This window comes from Lynx canadensis, chromosome E3 (genome assembly GCF_007474595.2).
Source record: "Lynx canadensis isolate LIC74 chromosome E3, mLynCan4.pri.v2, whole genome shotgun sequence".
NCBI classification, from domain to species: Eukaryota; Metazoa; Chordata; class Mammalia; order Carnivora; family Felidae; genus Lynx; species Lynx canadensis.
The window spans coordinates 22602695-22620660 of NC_044318.1; the positions used below are offsets into that span (position 1 = coordinate 22602695).

The 17966-nt window shown below is 56.7% G+C and overlaps 2 protein-coding genes across 9 annotated transcripts; both read right to left on the bottom strand.

The window, feature by feature from the left end:
* Positions 1–1369: 1369 nt before the first annotated feature.
* On the bottom strand, positions 1370–6805 carry LAT (linker for activation of T cells). Of its 3 annotated transcripts, XM_030299923.1 has the most exons (13): positions 6490–6597; positions 6061–6154; positions 5891–5918; positions 5733–5767; positions 5380–5467; positions 5181–5245; positions 5058–5087; positions 4913–4973; positions 4745–4839; positions 3086–3148; positions 2896–2958; positions 2705–2785; positions 1370–2578 (listed from the first exon to the last, which is right to left on the bottom strand). In XM_030299923.1, the coding sequence occupies exons 1-12, from the start codon at positions 6577–6579 to the stop codon at positions 2712–2714; spliced, it is 786 nt and encodes a 261-aa protein (XP_030155783.1). In that variant the 5' UTR covers positions 6580–6597; the 3' UTR covers positions 1370–2578; positions 2705–2711. The 3 variants fall into 3 exon arrangements, with proteins under 3 accessions (XP_030155783.1, XP_030155784.1, XP_030155782.1); XM_030299924.1 differs by lacking the exon at positions 6490–6597 and adding an exon at positions 6715–6805 and having other exon boundaries at positions 4913–5087; XM_030299922.1 differs by having other exon boundaries at positions 4913–5087; positions 6490–6599.
* A 276-nt stretch (positions 6806–7081) lies between these two features.
* On the bottom strand, positions 7082–15236 carry SPNS1 (sphingolipid transporter 1 (putative)). 6 transcript variants are annotated; one of them, XM_030299917.2, is made up of 13 exons: positions 15085–15225; positions 14521–14812; positions 14360–14425; positions 12391–12527; positions 11127–11278; positions 10955–11021; positions 9986–10131; positions 9530–9685; positions 9049–9238; positions 8595–8660; positions 8232–8330; positions 7726–7897; positions 7090–7435 (listed from the first exon to the last, which is right to left on the bottom strand). In XM_030299917.2, the coding sequence occupies exons 2-13, from the start codon at positions 14759–14761 to the stop codon at positions 7341–7343; spliced, it is 1587 nt and encodes a 528-aa protein (XP_030155777.1). In that variant the 5' UTR covers positions 14762–14812; positions 15085–15225; the 3' UTR covers positions 7090–7340. The 6 variants fall into 6 exon arrangements, with proteins under 6 accessions (XP_030155774.1, XP_030155776.1, XP_030155778.1 ...); XM_030299914.1 differs by lacking the exon at positions 7726–7897 and having other exon boundaries at positions 7082–7435; positions 15085–15233; XM_030299916.1 differs by lacking the exon at positions 7726–7897 and having other exon boundaries at positions 7082–7435; positions 14521–14828; positions 15085–15233.
* Between the last annotated feature and the right edge of the window lie 2730 nt (positions 15237–17966).

The following is a 17966-nucleotide window of genomic DNA, read 5'->3' on the forward strand; positions in this document are numbered from 1 at the left end:
CCCCTTGCTTCGGCCTCCCAAACATCTCATTCCACCACCCCTCTCCATTGCCCCTGCCACTTCTTCGGCTAGCCCACCACCACGTCTCATGCAACAGCCTCCCCACCGCCCCCCACCTCAGGGCCTTTGCACATGCTGCTGCTAAGGCCTGGAACTCACCCGCCTTGGCATAGACCGACCAGCAATTCTCAGCCCGTTTACTGTCTCTTAAAGCTGCCCTATCCTCCCGCCCCCACTTATTCCCTCCTTGGGCCTCCGTCTCTCTTATTACGAAATCGCTTAGATATGCAAACACTTAAGAGAATCCTGTCCCAAACACTTGTGTACCCAACTCCGCTTAAGAATAAGACATTACACTTATCACTGAGGCCTTCCCGAATGCCTTCCCGACCCTTCCCCGCGCTCGGCCGCACGGTTGCCTCTCTCCTGAACTTGGTGTTCCTCGTTGCTTTGCCCATTTTGCACACGCTGTGTATCCCTGAACCATATATTTCGGTTTTCATGTTTCCAACTTTCTATATACAAATAAAAGAACTTGTTTTCTGGTTCTCACTCCATATTCTCTTGGTGATATTTATCTGTGCTGACTGGTGTTGCCCCGATGCACTCATTTTCACCTGCTGGGAAGCGTCCGTGCTGTGACTGGGCTACAAGCCCTGTCCATTCTCCTGGTCACGGCCCCTACCGTTGCCAGCTGTTGGCCATTGCAAGGCTGCCCCGAGCCCCAGGTGCCCGCCCCCTGAGCCCGTGTGCCAGCTGCTCTGGGTTTATACCCGAGAGTTTGCTAGATAAAGGGACACACCATCTTCAGCCTTACTGATGTTGCTAGATCGTTCTCCAGGGTGCTTGCACCAGCATACCTTTGTGATAAACTTTCTGTTCCTTGGCCCAGGCACAAAGGTGCCTCTTCTCGTCTATTTCCTCCAGAATAAACTCTCCCTGTTGACATCCAGCCTGTCCAACGCTCTCTCTAAGCCTCCCTCCCCCATTTCTCCAATCGGGCCTCTCACAAGCTTCCCTTGTAGAGCAGCCGACACTTTGCACAACACCCAGAGCAAGGACATTGGCAGCAGTGACTCCAGAGGCCAACAGCCCCAGATCGAATCCCAGACTTGCCACTTTGGCTGTGTGCCTTTGGGCAAATCGCTTCTCCTCTCTGGGCCTGCTTCCTCACCTGCGAATGGGGATACCCACAGGAACTGACCACAGGGGAACGGCAGCGATCGAATGAGGGAAGCATGGAAACATGGCGCATGCTTGAAGGGAAGCTGTCACTATTGCCTTTGGAGCCAACAAAGGACGCCAACAACTGTGTGCATCGCTCAGGGCTACTTTGGCGTGTGCAACAGAAATCCCAAGTCAAGCCGGGTGAAGACAACGGGTAATTTATTGGCCCATGTGACTGGGAAGTCTGAGGGGGGTGTCTGGCTTCAGATGTGACTGGACCCAGAGATTCCAACACCCTGTCCACCTCGAGGCCATTCTCTCCTCCACGTGGACTTCGTTCTTGGGCAGGCTTGCCAAGTGGCGCCAGGAATATATTCTTCCAGTTTACCAACTGCCACGGAGCACAAAAAGAGCTTCTCCTTCCGGTCACTTCCGGCCCAAGTCCCAGGCTGGTCCTCGGTGGCCCAGATTACGTCACGTGCCCAGACCAGAGCCAATCACAATGACCAGGGCGTCCACCAGAAGGTGCTCGAAGTCTGGTTCTCGGAAGAGCGCTATCAGAAGCATCTGGTAGTTTCTCTGAAATGCAGACTCTCGGGCCCCATCCCAGACCTACTCATTCGGAATCTGCATTTTAGCAAGACCCCCCGGTGAGTCATCTGCACACCCGAGTCCGAAAAGGCTGCATCGCATATTACCTTTCAGTTGCTTGGGGTCAAGTCCACCCCCTTGCTTTAAAGATGGAGAAAATGAGGGCCGGCAGGAAGCAGTCTTGCTCTCGAAGGTCACTCTGCACCCAAGGTTCCCCATGCCCTGCCCTCCCATCATCCCAGCCATCGTCTGCCGTGGGTCCGGTGGACTATCGCGTTGGGGGAGATGCATCGAAGCCTCGAAGCCCAGAAGGCCCAGTCTGGGTCGGACTTGCCTCACGCCGAAGCGCTGTGCCCCAGGCACCATTTGGTCACTCCCAACGGCTGGTGAGGACCCTCAGGGGCACGGCGGCCCAGGGAGGATGGAGACCCCCAGACACACACACACACACACACACACACACACACACACGTGCGTGCACACAGCTCCCACACGGGCGCCCAGGCAAGCCCACCCTCACTCGGAACCCCCCCACGGGCCCCCCAAAGGCAAGAGCGCTACAGACCACACCAGCCTTTATTCTACCGCCGAATAGGGCCGGGGCCAGGGTAGCTCATTCTCAGGCTGCGTCAGAAGGTGCAGAGTGTTGGGGGCACACAGACTGGACCCCAAAGTGACAATAAGTTAGGGGGGAGATTCTCAGGCTGTTCTCAGGCTGCAGTCAGGGTGGGGTGCCTAGGAGGGTCCCCCAGAGCCACTGCCAGCTGCCCAGCTCGGCACTCCCGAGCAAGGCTGGTTCGAGGACAGGCATGGCCTCGCGCTGAAACAACAGGACAGGGAGAGGGAGGGGTTGCAATGTCAGGAGGTCAGTGGGGGTCCGAGGGGTCCCCGAAGGAGTCGGAGGATAGGGCTGAGGGGCCGCGGAAGGGTGGGCAGGGCCTCTCACCGGACCCTCAGTTAAGCCCCTGCAGATTCTCATAATCTGGAGCTCCCTCTTCCTCGTCGTCGTTCTGGGAGCTCAGGATGGCTGGAAGGGGAAAGAGATCAGTCTTAAGCTCACAGACCGTCCCTCCTGCCCCGGGCACATTACCTTTCACGTTACCCCAAGCCCCTGCCACCCCCCATCCCAGCACACACCAGGCTCGGTCCTAGCCACGGGTGGCAGCTCCTGGGACACATTCACGTACTCCCGGCTCCCATCTGCAGGGACAGATCAGAAGGGGGGACGGCCACGTGGAGGGTGAGAGAACAGGACACTCAGAAAGAGGGCCACAGCAGGTGAGGGTGGGGGAGGGAAGGGGGACCCTAGGGGGCACCGGCCACTCACCCAGAGACACGTCTGCACTCTCCTCGCTCTCGGGGACGTTCACGTAATCCTCCCCCGACTCCACTGCAGGAGAAGCAGGGCCCCCGGCACTGTCACCCAGAGCCCCGAGCACAGACCCCAGAGGCCGCCCCGCAGCCAGCCCCAGAGGGTCCCACAGAGGCCCTGATGATGGAGAGAAGTAGGGCAACGTGCCCAGAGCGGATGAGAGGGAGTGGAAGTGTGGGGGAGAACAGACAGCATGTCGGCCAGGCTGGGGGCAGGGGCAGAGAGCAGCTCGGAGCCATGGCGCTGGGTGGCACGTGTGAGACAACGCTTGTGGGGTGCCGAGTCTGAGGTGCCGTCGCCCCACTGGCCCCGTCGGCCAGGCCTGCCCTGACCCCCGCTCCCATCCTGGTGTCTTCCAGCACCTGGAGCCATCGGTGCCATCTTGTCCTACTTAAAGTAGGCTCCCCACCAAGCACGGAGCCCAACGTGGGACCTGAACTCACGACCCCGAGATCAAGACCTGAGACGGGATCAAGAGTTGGACGCCTAAGTGACTGAGCCACCCGGGTGCCTCCCACCTATCTTGTCCCTTCATGCGGACTTGTTTCTCCACGAGGCCGTGGACGAGGCAGGCTTTGGAGCCAGAGAGCCCAGGTGCCAACCCAGCTCCCACACTGACAGTCGTGTCACCTCACACAAGCTACCTAGCCTCTCTGGGCCTCGGTGTTCTCATCTGTAGAATAGGGTGAGGGGCGGCACCCACCTCCCAGGAGCGCCGTGAGAACTAAAGCCGAGAATATCTGAACGGGGCCGCCAAGTGTCTATGAGATACGTGATCCCTCCTGTCGTACAGTCAGGACAACCGAGGTGCAGGAAGGGAAGAGATGGGCTCAAGAGCACCTGGGGATCCTGAGGTTTAATGAGTTAATACACGAAATGCTCTCAGAAAGGCTCGTAGTAGGTCCCTGACAAGCTGAGCTCCTTTATCATGACACTACCTCGTGAGCTGTTTTATCAGAGGCACCCGGTAAACACGGCGAGTAAGTGAGGGATGGATGAATAATGAGCTCAGGGGAGGTGGGGAGTTGGGAATCGAGCTCGCTCACGAAGTCAGGGTGTAGAAGGAACGGCCCGGAACAGGTACGGAAAGTGAAGAGAGCGACAGAAAATGGAAGGTCACCAAACATGGAAGGAAGTCTCTAACAGGCAACGTGAGACGAACACGAAGGGAGAAAAGCAGCTCAAAGGAAACCAAAATGATGTCGGAAGCAGAAGAAAACTTCCCAAAAAACCCTCAGAGAAGACAATCTATAATCAATATCTGTAGAAATGTACAAGATGGTATTGTCTCTGTGAAACAAGAACAGAAGGCTATGAAAAAGGAACACCAGAGACCAAGAAAAGAGCTTTCAGATAAGAGACAAAAGAACAGAGTCTCAAAGAATAGTGAAGTTGGAGAAATCTCAGAGACGGTAAAAGGGAAAGACAAAGAAATAGAAAAGAGGATAGAAAAAGTAAGGAAACCAGCAGATCAGAGTGGAAGTCCGCCCTGAGGGACAGGTGTTCTAGAAAGAGAGGAGAGAGAATGCGGAGGGGCAGCAAGCATCAAAGAAATAACAGGAGAGGGAAGAGCAGACGGGCCGCAACGCAGAGTGTCAGAAATGGCCAACTCACTAGAGAAGGCGCTGTCTCGGAGGCCGGGGTTGCTGGGCGCGGGAGCCGGTGGGACAGCAGTGCCTGTCGCTGGCGTGCTGTCAGGAAGCACCTCCCTGAGGACAAGTGAAGGGGCAGGTGAGTAAGGACCCCCAGCTGGAGCTCCCACCCCCCCACCTGGCCACTCACAAGTAGCCCTCGTTGGGATAATCCTCCTCCTCGTCTTCATCGTCGTCCTCACAGGCGGGCTCTGAGGTAACGACACAGCGATCAGCAGGGCCCAGCCCAGGCCCCAGCCTCCCTGCAACCAGGGCACCTGGGGCCCCAGACGCACCCTCGTTCTCGTAGCTCGCCACACTGTTGGCTTCAGAGAGAGAGCAAGAGGGAGGCTGAGTCAGCTCACACGGGGTCTATCCTCTGCCCAGCCCCAGCCCCCTGAGCCCTGCCCCACACTTACCACCATCTGAGTCCTGCCGGGAAGATGGCATGCGGTGGGAGCCCCCAGGGGGCTGTGGGGACCTCCTGGGAGTCAAAGGTCAGAAGTCATGCTGAGATGGGGCACTGGACCAAGAGGGGTCGCAACAGGGAAAGAGATCCCCAATCCTCAGAGGCGGGGGGGATAAAAAGGGGGATTTGGAGGGGAGGATGCTACTCACGGGATGGGAAGCAGGTCCGGCTGGCTCAAGGGTGGGTAGGAGGTAACAGGAGGATAGGAGGTGGCTGGTGTCCAGGTGGCGAGTGTGGCTGAGGACACGAGACCAAGCTCAAGGAACGACTCCAGACATTTTGCCCCCACACTCATCGAGGCCTCAAAGGGCAGGCGAATTCTGTGAACGCCCTGGGCCCCGCACCGGCCTGAGGACACCCATCTCCCTTCCTATCCCCAGCTCAGATCAAAGCCATGTGGGCAGCCACCGTGGGGGGGAACCTGAACAGAGGCACGCTTTCTCTCACACGCCAGGGGACCCCCTCCCCTACACCCGAGGGAGAGGAGCCTCCATGTACTCACGAGGGCGTTTGATCACGATGCTACTTGGGGCCAAGCTGGCAGGAGAGACACAGGTAGGTAAGGGGCAGGAGAGACCCCAGCTCCCATCCCAGTCCCCTCCCCTCCCCGGGGCCACACAGGGCACTGAGGGAGCCACCTAGGGTCGACGGGCAACTCACCTGTCAGAGGCCGTATTGTCATAGGAGCCTGGGGAAGAGAAGCCAGTAAGGCAGGAAGCGGGGTGAAGAGGGGAGAGGCTGGGAGTACGGGGCTCAGGTCTCGCGTGCGAGCAGAGTTCGGGACAGTCGGGACGGAGCGAGAGGTAGAGGAGGGCCGAGCCCCCACTCACCTGGCAGCTCTCGGCACCGCACGCACAGCACCACAGCCAGCAGCGGCAGCAGCAGGAGGCCCAGCACGTAGGGGATCAGGACGACCGCCTCCATCTGCGGGAGAGAGCTTGCACCAGGCCCGGCTGCCCGCCGCTCACCCCCTCAAGGGCCGAGCCGCGGAGGGGTGAGGGCCAGGCCAGCAGGGGTGCGGGAGCCGGGTGGGCACAGCCTGGAAGCCCGACGGGGGTGGGGGGGTGGGGGGCAAGCGCGCCCTCCTTGGGGACTCACTGGCCCCTTCCCCTTTCTGGGCTGAGTGGGGGGGGGGGGGGGGCGGGTCAGCGCCGACCGTGCAAGACCCCTGCTCCCTGCGCAGTCCGGCCAGGGTCCGGGCTGGAGTCTGGGGCACCAGGCACCCGGCGGCGCGCGGCCCCTGCGCGCCCCAGCCCTACCTGCCGCTCGGCTAGGCGCCTGCTTCTCCTCAGCGCCTGCCCGCCTGTGGCAGGAAGCTGTGGTGAGCCCGGGCGAGGGCAGGAAATCATCGGGCTCAGCCAGCTGCACCCGCCCCCTTCCCACCCCCACCCAGCCAGTGGGGAGGGGGAGGCGGAGGCCCGCGGGGCCACCCGCAGGCCCTCGAGAGGGGTCTGCTGGCCCCCAGGACGCAGAGCGAGCCCTACCAGGGGAAGAAGGGCAAGACGCGGACAGGCCAGCCCACAGCCACGGCCTCCACAGCCGTGGCCCAAGGAGGCAGCCAGGAGGGAGGCCCTGCCCCTGGGAGCTGAGGGGCACAGGGCAGTGCCCACCCCACCTCACCCTGGCCGGCCTGCCAAGAGGGGCGGGCTCTAGGGGAACCACGGTTCTGACTCACGGTCATACTGAGCTCGCTCACCCCACACCGCTGTTCGCCAGGCCCCCGGAGAGCAGGGATTTGCCTAAGGTCCCCACAGGAGTGACCCTCTAGCCCCGGGAGTCCTGGGGCTAGAGGGCATCCCCTGAGGTCTGCCAGCCAGAGATACGACCGCCCAGAGAGACTCGAGCAGGCACTTGGGGTCTGACTACAAATTTTATTCAGTTACAAATAGCACCAAGCCCCTGGGGCTGCTCCAGGAGAGAGGAAGGCCCCTCCCGGACCCACCGCCCCCCTGCCCCGACCGACCGCTGCCTGTGTAGTGTATGGGAGCTGGAACGCGGCCCGAGGCCGTTCCTAGAAGCTGGGCCAGTCCAAGGGTTCGGGCCCGGGCACCTTCTGGGGCGGGCCCAGGGCCAGCTGGGATAGGGATGCGCGCTGGCGAGCGACGGCCCCTCAGATGAGCACGCTGGACACGGGGACGCGGGTGGAGCGGCCTCGCCGGGGTACCACGATCCGGTCATCTGTGGGCCCTGCCTCACGCAGCAGACCTGCCAAGGGAGGGGTCAGAGAAAGGGCTGGATGGACGGAAAGACACAAAGCCAGGGAGGGGACAGACGGGCGGTGGGAAGTGGACACGGGGCGGCAGAGCCACCAGCGCTGCGGGCACAGTGGAGCGTCAGCTCGTTGGACAGCCGGACCCAAAGCAGGATGGGGGAAGAACCGTGGGCTGAGAGAAGCCAGGGACACAGGTCCGGGCAGATGGACGGACGGACAAGCACGGGGTATCATGAAGTTGGGCAAGGAGTCAGGGATGGACAAAGGGAAGGCCCCCACTGACCCTGCACGTGCAGCTGAGCCTGCCGGCGGTCACCCTCAATGAAAATGGCAGTGCCCAGGAAGGCTGCCCCGCCCAGAGCCCCGACGAAGGCGCAGAGCATGAGGGAGAACTGCAGGGCTCGGAACTCGGACAAGAAGGAGGGGGGCCAACTCCGGCGGAGGCGGTCGGAGATCTGCAGGGAGACGAGAGAGGAGAGCCAGGAGAACGAGTCACGGACAGGGAGCCCCCAGACTGCGGAAGAACAAAGGAGTCGGGAGCTGGCAAAGAAGGGTGGTCTGGAGAACCAGGGAAAGCCCCGTGGCCTCGCTGCGGAATCTTCCAAAACGAAGTCCTGCCCGCCTGGCTGAGGCTCCGAGGTGAGGGGCGCCGGGCGCAGAGCACACGACCACCCCACTGGGTCAGACCTTGTAAGTCAGCTCAAGCTGAGGCCAACGGCTGCCAGCCAGTGCCAGGAACGCAGGGTCCCCCGATCCCCACCCCGGGCCCAGCCAAGGGGCGGTGCTCACCAGGCCAACGAGGTAGGGGCTCCCGGCATCGCCCAGCAGGTGGGACAACACGATCTGGAAGGCCTCGGCAGTGGACCGTCGCGTGGGAATCACCACATACTGGGGAGAAGGGGGGTGGGAGGCAGAGGGCAAGGACAGGGCCAAGGCTCAGTCTAGGCTGAGGTCAAAGGTGAACCCCAGCCCTGAGGTGTGAGTGGGGTGAATGCCCAGACTCCAGGCCCATCTGGGGCTGACTCTGAATTCAGTCTGGGGCTGGGTTTTGAAGAAGGGGTGAAGGCCACAATTAAGGCAAGTGAGGCCTCCGCCCCCACTCCTTGCTCCCAACAGCCTCTGGGCTAACCCTGCAGTGGCCCGCCTACTCACCAACAGAATGTCAGCCACGACGGCCCAGTTCATGGACAGCAGCGTCTCTCCAATAAAGATGAAAATCTGGGCGGGGGGGGGGGAGGGGATTGGAAGCGGGGAGATGGAGGAGGGTAGGGGGGGTTGGTCTCGTCGCAACAAGAGCAAACACACGACCCTGGACCAGGCCCGCGTATTAACTCATTCAACTTAATCCTCGAGACACCCCTGTGAGACAAAGCTCTTATTCCCATTTTACAGATGCTAAGACTGAGCACAGAGAGGTTAACTCACTTGCCTAATGTCGCACAGCTGGGAAGAGCCAGAGTTGAGGTCCAAAAGCAGGCCTTCTGGTTCAAGTGGTCTCTGAACCACTATGCTGATGAACCCCAGTCCTGCCCCGGCAGAGGCACCGTCCCACCGTCCCACCACCCCAGACCCACAACACCCCTTTTGACACCTGCTGGCTACTCACATAGGTGGCCACGATGCTACCACGAGCACAGGCAAGGGACAGGAAGAGGAAGGGCGCGGAGCCCAAGAGGCCAGCAGCACAGACCAGTGGGTCAGCCCGGGGGTTGGAACGGCGGAGGCGGCGGCTGATCTCCACGCCCAGGCCCACACCCAGGACCCCGGTCAGGCAGGTGATGAGCCCAAAGATGAGGCTGGGGGCAGGGGGAGGGACATGGGAGCCAGTCCCTCTGCCTGCAAAGCCCCCTCGCCTCGCCCCCACCGCCTGGAGAAGATGCTCCATCCCAGCCGCCCTGACCCCAGCTCTATCCAGGTACTCTATGGTTCACGGAGCTCTGAGAGGAAGGCATTATCCTACCATCGGTTTCCTCCGCCAGGAAAACTGAGACTGGGAGAAGAAGTAGCCTGACCCTGAATCAATGACTCTCTCCGCTCCATCCCCTGCCACCTGCAGGCCACCCCTGGCCTAGCCCCCATCTGGGTACCTGTCAGAGGAAGAGCAGGAGTCTCCAGGAAGGCAGGGTGGGGTCTCCCCCAAGACCACACGGGAACGCAGCAAGAATGCAGGAGCCCAAAGAGCCAGGGAGCCCGTGACGAAGGCCACAGCAGTGAAGCCAAGGGAAGAGAGGATGAAACTAGGACTGAAGACAGGTGGGAAGAAGGAACTCAGACTCCACTGAGGTGCCAGGGTAGGGGACTTCTACTCTCTCTCCCCGGCTTACTTTTAAAGTAAGGTTAGGAGACGGGTGTGGGAGCTGTCTTGGCGCCCAGGATCTGGGCCTGTAATTCAAGCATCTGCCACAAGGGGGCAGTGGTGACCTGGCTTTGGGGGAGGGCCAGCTGGCAGAAAACAAAGACCATGCTCCTGTAAATCTCAGAACAGATACGGAGGCCTCCCTGGGGGGGCCTCAGATGTTGGGTTAGAATGGAACTAAACTCACTTCCTTGCCAGAGCCCTCAGATCTGCCCACCACGAGGTGGGGTTCAGGGGTGGTGAGTCTGAGTGGCGTTCCACAGCTCCCCGTGGCGGCTCCCGGACTACCAGGAACAGCAGCAGAACAGCCACCACTCCTAGACCTGGTGTCACCTGGGGAAAGAGTGGGCTTCAGGACGGGCACAGACAGGCAGGGACACCTCCACGCCCCTGGGATGGGAGAAAGTGAGGGTGTGTGAAGGCAACTCAGGCCCCAAGACCTCAAACACCAGTAAGCCACGTGCTCAAGGAAGCTGAACGTGCGTTTGGAGGGCAGAGCAACTGCCACTAGGGGCCCCCTGCTTCCGCAAGCCTAACTGCTCCCTCTTTGGTAACAGCACCCCAGTTTCCTTTTGGGAAACTACTCCCCCCACTTCTCTCAGTCCATGTGGTTCAAACAGGGCAGGGCTTATAACCCAGACTTGGCCGACAAGAGTGGTGTGAACCTCCCTGGCCTCGGTGATTGTTTAGTGGCAGGCACGTGACCCGTGCTCATCTAATCAGACACCATCCAGGACTTAGTGCTCAAGGCTCCAGGGTGGCGAGGTTTCTAAATGGGAAGATAAATGCGTGGAGCTTTCACTTGCTTGAGAATGAAATTAACACAGAGGAAAAGCAGCACTGAGAAAAAGGATGATCAAACTCCTAGGACGGAGTGGGAGTCCTGGATCCAGCTTTACCTGACGCTCACCCTGGGGCTTTCCACTATGAGAGCCAACAGAGTCCCATCCGGGAGCTTACAGTTTTACAGTGAGCTGCTACCACCCACAACCAAGAGTTCTGTCTGCACGTGGCTTCCCACAGGCTTGGCAGAGTGAGCGCTGCCTTAAAAGGCGGGGGGTGGGGGGGTGGTTAGGGTTAGGAGATGTCTGAAGGTAGGAGAGGGAGAAGCAGTGACAACGTCGCTGACCTTCCCCCAGGCTGTGTCCAAACTCACCCGCAGAGCCCAGTGCCAGTCCCCGGCCATATCTTTCACTTTGGAGCCTGCAATGTAACCCAGACCACTGGGGAAAGGGGATGGGAGAGGAGAGGGGAGAGCCGGTCAGCCATGCCCCCACGCCAGGCCCTCCCGCCTCCCGTGCTCCCCCCCAGGCCCCAGGCCCACGCACCTGCCCACCGGGATGGCAAAGTAGAACACACTAAGCATCCGACTCCGCTGGTCTGCCACGAAGAGGTCGGCGATGAGGGTGGGCGCGATAGTGGAGTAACTGGCCTCCCCGACCCCCACCAGGCCCCGGGTCAGGAGGAGGAGCCAGAATTGCTGGGGAACGAAACATGGGGGAGGTGGCACCCCGCCTTCACCAGCTGGCTCGGGAGAGGGGGCGGGGATGGTGGGCGAGGCCTGAGCTGGACAGACCTGAGCTTGAATCCTGGCTCCACTACGTACTAGCTGTGACTTTGGGAAAGCAACTTAACCTCTCTGAGCCTCAGTTTCCTCATCTGAAAAGGGGGAAAACAATAACTTGCTCACACAACTATCAACAGGACGGGACGATACAAGTTTTATTCAGTATCTCGTGCCCCGACAGGTGTAGAACAAATCTTAATTTCTACCATCCAAGACACTCCAATCGTGAATAACGATCTGAGGCGGAAGTTTATTCGTCTATCAAAGACACCTGAAGCTAAGGACAGGGCATGATCACCCAAGGAGAGTATGCAGTACCCGGGGCTGAGGACAGAGTTCCAGGGGCAGAGAGTAAGAACAGACAGAAGGGATTTCAAAGGAGCAAAGAAGTAACAGCCAAGGAGGCGGGAAGAAAACCACAAGAGTGGCATCACAGAAGTTAGGAGAGAGTTTCCGGAAGGAGGAAGTGAGTCAATAGAGCCAGAGGCTCCCAGGAGATCTAGCAAGAGCAGGATTAGGAAGCAGGAGCTACATTTAGCAACCAAAAGGTTTCTGTCACTTTGGCAATGGAGTGGTGGGGGTAGGTTGGCCGGCAGTGTTCCGGGGTGAGTGGGAGGAGAGGAAGTGCAAGCAAAGTGAGAGCCTCTCCCTGTCTGCTCCTTCACCCAGGATGGAGCTCGGTCAAGGGGACCTTGTGGGCAGTCTGACTCAGAAGAGGAAGACAGAGGACAGACAGTCCAGGTAAGGTCTTTTCCATGGTATAGAAGCGGGAGTGTTTAAGTGTGGAGTGTAAGCAGTCAATGGTTAGGGGGAAAGGGGATGACAGAAGAATGTTCTAGAAGAAAGGGGAAGTAGATGGGGTGGGCAGATTAACTCAGGCAAGCAGGGAGGAGAAGACGGCATGGACCAAGGAAACTGCATAAGTTCCCCAGGCCCAGTCTGCAACGACCCCAAAGAATGGCAGCAAAGACTGATGGGTGGGGGGTGGGGGTGGGGCAGAAACAGGAGCCAGCATGGGGCCTCACCTCTCTGGGGATGAAGGACGACCCCAGTGTCACCAGGGACCAGAAGGCAATGCCCCCGCACATGAGATACTTCCGATTGTACCTGTCACCCAGGTAGCCAAACACAGGTGCCAACACCATGTAACTGGAAATGAACACTGAGGAGAAGCAGAGAGTCACAGCCCAGCCCCGGTACCCCTTCCCCACCCCGACCCCAGCTCAGGGAGAGCAAGGGGGCTCAGGAATAACTCCCAACCCTGAAACTATCAGTGCTTCCTGCCAGAGAAGTCCAGGCCCCTCTTTGGCATCTTTCAAACCTTCCACTGTAGAATGGATGGCCCAGCTGACTCCCATCCAGCCAAGAGCAAAATCCACTCTCCACACCATGGCCCACGATCTGATCTAACCCCTCCCTACCTCTCCAACCTCACGCTCATCCACTTTCCCTTCTCTGCATCCCAATGGCCCAACTGCCAAGCTCAATGCCATCTTGGGACCTTTGGCACCCACTGTCCTCTCTACTGGGAACGTTTCTCCACTCGCCTGAGCTTCACAGAACCTTTAGGCTCCAGCTCAGACATCTTCCCAACCCCCACATATCCAATCTCTCTTGATCACAGTCACTCTGTTTTCTTTTACAAAATAATCCTACAGAAAATGACCTCGTTATCAGCTTAGGTTTTTCAGGACGGTGGCCCGCTCATTCCCAGTAGAATGTCAGCTCCGTGAAGACAAGGACCTTGCCTATAATGACCACTCCTGTGTTTCCACCGTGGAACACATGGCGTTGCGTAAAAAAGGTGCTCATTAACATGTGTTGAACGAAAAAGCGAATGGAGCGGACAAAGACTTGCTTCTTCTCTAACTCGACAATTTAAAGCTTTGCAGACCTTGGCCTATGATCCTGTTCTCATTCCTCTAGACTTTGCCTTAAATACTTCTCAGTCCTTACTGGCCTGGAGTGGAGCAAAGAACCCTTCGAGGTCTTGTTTCAAACTCCTCCTCTCCTCTCATTTGTGTGACTCTGGGCAAGGCCGAATTCTCTAAGCCTCAGTTTCCCTATAAAAACACAGCGACTACTACCTGCTTCTTCTATAAAATAATACCACCACCTGTTCTTTGACTGATGGAAGGATTAGGAGACAATGGGTCTAAAAGGTCTCGGGCAAGTTCTGTGTATGCTATCAGCCTCTTCCTCCAGGGCCTGGCACAGAGTAAGCGCTCAGAAATGTTTGAGAAACGAAGGAAGGGGAAAAGGAAGGAAAGGAGGATCTGGCCTTGGCTTTGCCTCTTCCACAACGTTCTGAGCAAGTAAAACTCAACTCTCCCCATTCCAGGCACCCTATCTTTCGGTGCCTACCATCCTCCGGACACGGCACCATGCACTTTACAGCATTAATCATCACATCTGATTCTCACATTAGTCCTCTGAGGTGTTCTGGGTTGCTACTCTTTCCTTCTCACCAAGGAAAAGTAAGGCTTAGAGAGGTTGAGGGCCTTGCCTACCATCACACTAAGTGGAAAGCTGAGATTTAAACCTAGGTCTGTCTTAACCATTACACTAAACTGCCTTTTAAAATGTGGTGTTCTGGGGCGCCTGGGTGGCTTGGTCGGTTAAGCGTCCGACTTCGGCTCAGGTCACGATCTCATGGTCCGTGAGTTCGAGCCCCACGTCGGGCTCTGTGCTGACCGCTCAGAGCCTGCAGCCTGTTTCGGATTCTGTGTCTCCCTCTCTCTCTGCCCCTCCCCTGTTCATGCTCTGTCTCCCTCTGTCTCAAAAATAAATAAACGTTAAAAAAAAATTTTTTTAATAAAATAAAATGTGGTGTTCTAACTGAACAGGGCAACCCACAGAGAAATAAAGACCATCTCCTCCTCTAAGTCTGGCTTCTCTACCTCTATTAAGGCCCCAGGCATGCCGGCATGTAACCCCATTTGGGGCAGAAAAGGAAGAAAAGCTGCCGTGTGCCCAGGAGGGGCCTCCACTCACCGGTCTGGATGAGGCCGGAGCTGCTGTCTCCGATGTCGAAGAACTGCTCAATATCTGGAAGGACGCCTGCGAAGAAGACTCGAGATGGGCTCGACGAGGCAGCCCCACCTTCGGGACCCCCTTCCCTTCCCCCAGTCTGACTTCCTCCCAGAAGTCAGTACCAGCCACGGTGAAGCGGTCCATGTAGTTGAGGAGGTTGATGTAGCACAGCACGGCCACTATGAGAGCCGAATGGCCCGGAGACAAGCCGGTGATATGCTGCAGCCCCTCTCGGTCCGGGACCTCGGGATCCTCGGACTTCGAGTTCCCCATGGACCCCGGTAACCCCGGGGTGCCGGGCACCGGCCCGTCGTCCGTGTCATCCGCCTGGCTGAGGAAGGGCGCGGTGTCGGACCCGGACATGGTCCTGGGGGGCCTCGCCCGCCCGCGCTCCGGTCCCACCGACGATCCCACCTGCGAGGGGAGGAGGCTGGAGAAAAGAGGATGGAGGGAACCCAGGCGAGGGAGGGGCGCCCAGAGACCGGCAGGCGCTTGCCCGAAAGCACAAAGCGCGGCTGGGATGGAAGCCAGGCCCTGCCTGTCATGCCTCCCCGTTCCGGCAGACGCAGCGCGCGGAGAGGACGAGTGGAACGCGAGTGACGTCGGGGACGGGAGCAGGCTGTAGAGGGCCCGGACCCCTCCCCGTGCTCCCCCCCCCCCCCGCCCAGGCTGAAGCCACCCCTCACCCCTGTTAGGAGCCCACTGCAACCGCTGTCGCTCAGCCCCGCCGCTGCACCACGGCCGCCGCCATGTTGTCCCGGAGCCGGTCATGTGACGCTGGAGCCGGGGGGCCAACTCCACCTCCCGCGAGCCCTGGACACGTGACCGCCGCCGGACTACAGAAGCCCGGCAGTAGACCTTGCTCGTCTCTCCAGCTTCTCCGCCTGCTCCCCCGTCACGTGACTGCCGGCCGGTCGCCGGGGTAACCCGGGACGGCCCCAGACCCGCGCCGCACCCGGTGCGTTCCCCCAGGGAGTCGCAGCGAACCGCTGAACTCGCCCAGCCCTCGGAATCTCGGCTTCCTTATCTGCAGCTCCCACCGGGCACACTTCTTATCAAACGAGATGAAACGAGATCATGGAATCTTAAAATGTTCTGGAAGTAGCTTATCTCTAGAAATCCCAACGATCAGTTCCCAGCCTCGGCAGTTAGTCCGGTTGGAGCTTCATACATGCTCAGGAAGTGTGGAAGGAATGTTGAAAGTTGAACACCTCCCCCTCCACTCCCCCCCCCCCCCCCGCCACCCGCCCCATCCCCGGCCCTATCTTTTGAAATCCCCACGCCAGCTGTCTGTAAACTCCTGAGCTTCCTTGGTAGACACTGAAAGAAGCGTCCCAGACCCTAAACGCCCTGGTTTTTTTCACCTTCAACCAAGACTGAAGCCCTTGCGCCCTCTGGTGGTCTCATCTGGGATTCTCCTAGCTGCTGGACTGGACTCAAAGACCAGAGCCCTGGCACCAAAGGATAGCTTGGCATGGTTCTTCAGTGCCCCCAGCCTCAATCTCCAAGTTACAGTAATAAATGTACACTCGATGTAAAATTAATATATTTCCATGCAAATGTAGCTTCAAGACCTGTCTTCCAAGCTGACCTCTGAGCTCTTGTGAAATTCTAGAGTCTCATGGGCAGAGCATGGGGTCCCCAAGAGGTCTTATCAGAAACCATTTGACCAAAACCAGCAGAAGACAGGAAATCATAAAGATTAGAGCAGAAATCAATGCTACAGAAACCAAAAAACCCCAGTACAGATCAATGAAACCAGAAGCCGGTTCTTTGAAAGAATTAACAAAATTGATAAACCACTAGCCACTTTGATCAAAAAGAAAAAGGAAAGGACCCAAATAAATAAAATCAAGAAGGAGAGAGGAGAGATCACAACCAACACAGCAGAAATAAGAACAAGAATAAAAGAATATTATGAGCACACCAGTAAAATGGGCAATCTGGAAGAACTGAAAAAATTCCTAGAAACATATAAACTATCAAAACGGAAACAGGAAGAAATAGAAAATTTGAGCAGATCCATAACCAGTAAAGAAATCAAATTAGTAATCAAAAATCTCCCAAAAAACAAGAGTCCAGCACCAGATGGCTTTCCGGGAGGATTCTACCAAACATTTAAAGAAGAGTTAACACCTATTCTCTTGAAACTGTTCCAACAAACAGAAATGGAAGGAAAACTTCCAAACTGTTCCCATGAAGCCAACATTACCTGGATTCTAAAACCAGACAGAGACCCCACTACAGAGGAGAACTATAGACCAATTTCCCTGATGAACATGGAAGCAAAAATCCTCAACAGGATATTAGCCAACTGGATCCAACAATACATTTAAAAAAATTATTCACCACGACCAAGTGGGATTTATGCCTGGGATGCAGGGCTGGTTCAATATCCGCAAAACAATCAATGTGATGTATCACATCAATAAAAGAAAGGACAAGAACCACATGACCCTCTCAATAGATGCAGAGAAAGCATTTGACAAAATGTAGCATCCCTTCTTGATTAAAAAAAAAACCCTCAAGAAAGTATGGATAGAAGGATCATACCTTGAGATCTAAAAGCCACATGTGAAAGACACAACACTAATATCATCCTCAATGCGGAAAAACTGAGAGCTTTCCCCCTAAGGTCAGGAACAAGACAGGGATGTCCACTCTCACCACTGTTATTCAGCACAGTATTGGAAGTCTTAGCCTCAGCAATCAGACAACACGAAGAAATAAAAGACATCCCAAGGTCCCAAGACTGGGACCTCAGTCTTTGTAGACGACATGATACTCTATATGGAAAACCCAAAACATTCCACCCAAAAAACTGCTAGACCTGATCCTTAAATTCAGCAAAGGTGCAGGATATAAAATTAATGCACAGAAATCGGTTGCATTCCTATACACCAACAATGAAACAACAGGAAGAGAAATCAAGGAATCGATCCCATTTACAATTGCACCAAAAACATACCTAGGAATAAACCTAACCAAGCAGGTAAAAATCTATACACTGAAAACTATAGAAAGCTTATGAAAGACATTGAAGTAGACACCAAAAAATGGAAAAATATTCCAAGCTCCTGGATAGGAGGAAAAAATATTGTTAAAATGTTGATACTACCCAAAGCAATCTACATATTCAATGCAATCCCTATCAAAATAACACCAGCATTCTTCACAGAGCTAGAACAAACAATCCTAAACTTTGTATGGAACCAGAAAAGACCCCGAATGGCCAAAGCAATCTCGAAAAAGAAAACCAAAGCAGGAGGCATCACAATCCCGGACTTCAAGCTGTATTACAAAGCTGTAATTATCAAGACACTATGGTACCGGCATAAAAACAGCCACTCAGATCAATGGCACAGAATAGAGAACCCAGAAATGGACGCACAAATGCATGGCCAACTAATCTTTGAAAAAGCAGGAAAGAATAGCCAATGGAATAAAGACAGTCTTTTCCGCAAGTGGTGCTGGGAAAACTGGACGGCGACATGCAGAAGAATGAACCTGGACCACTTTCTTACACCAGACATAAAAATAAACTCAACATGGATGAAAGACCTCAATG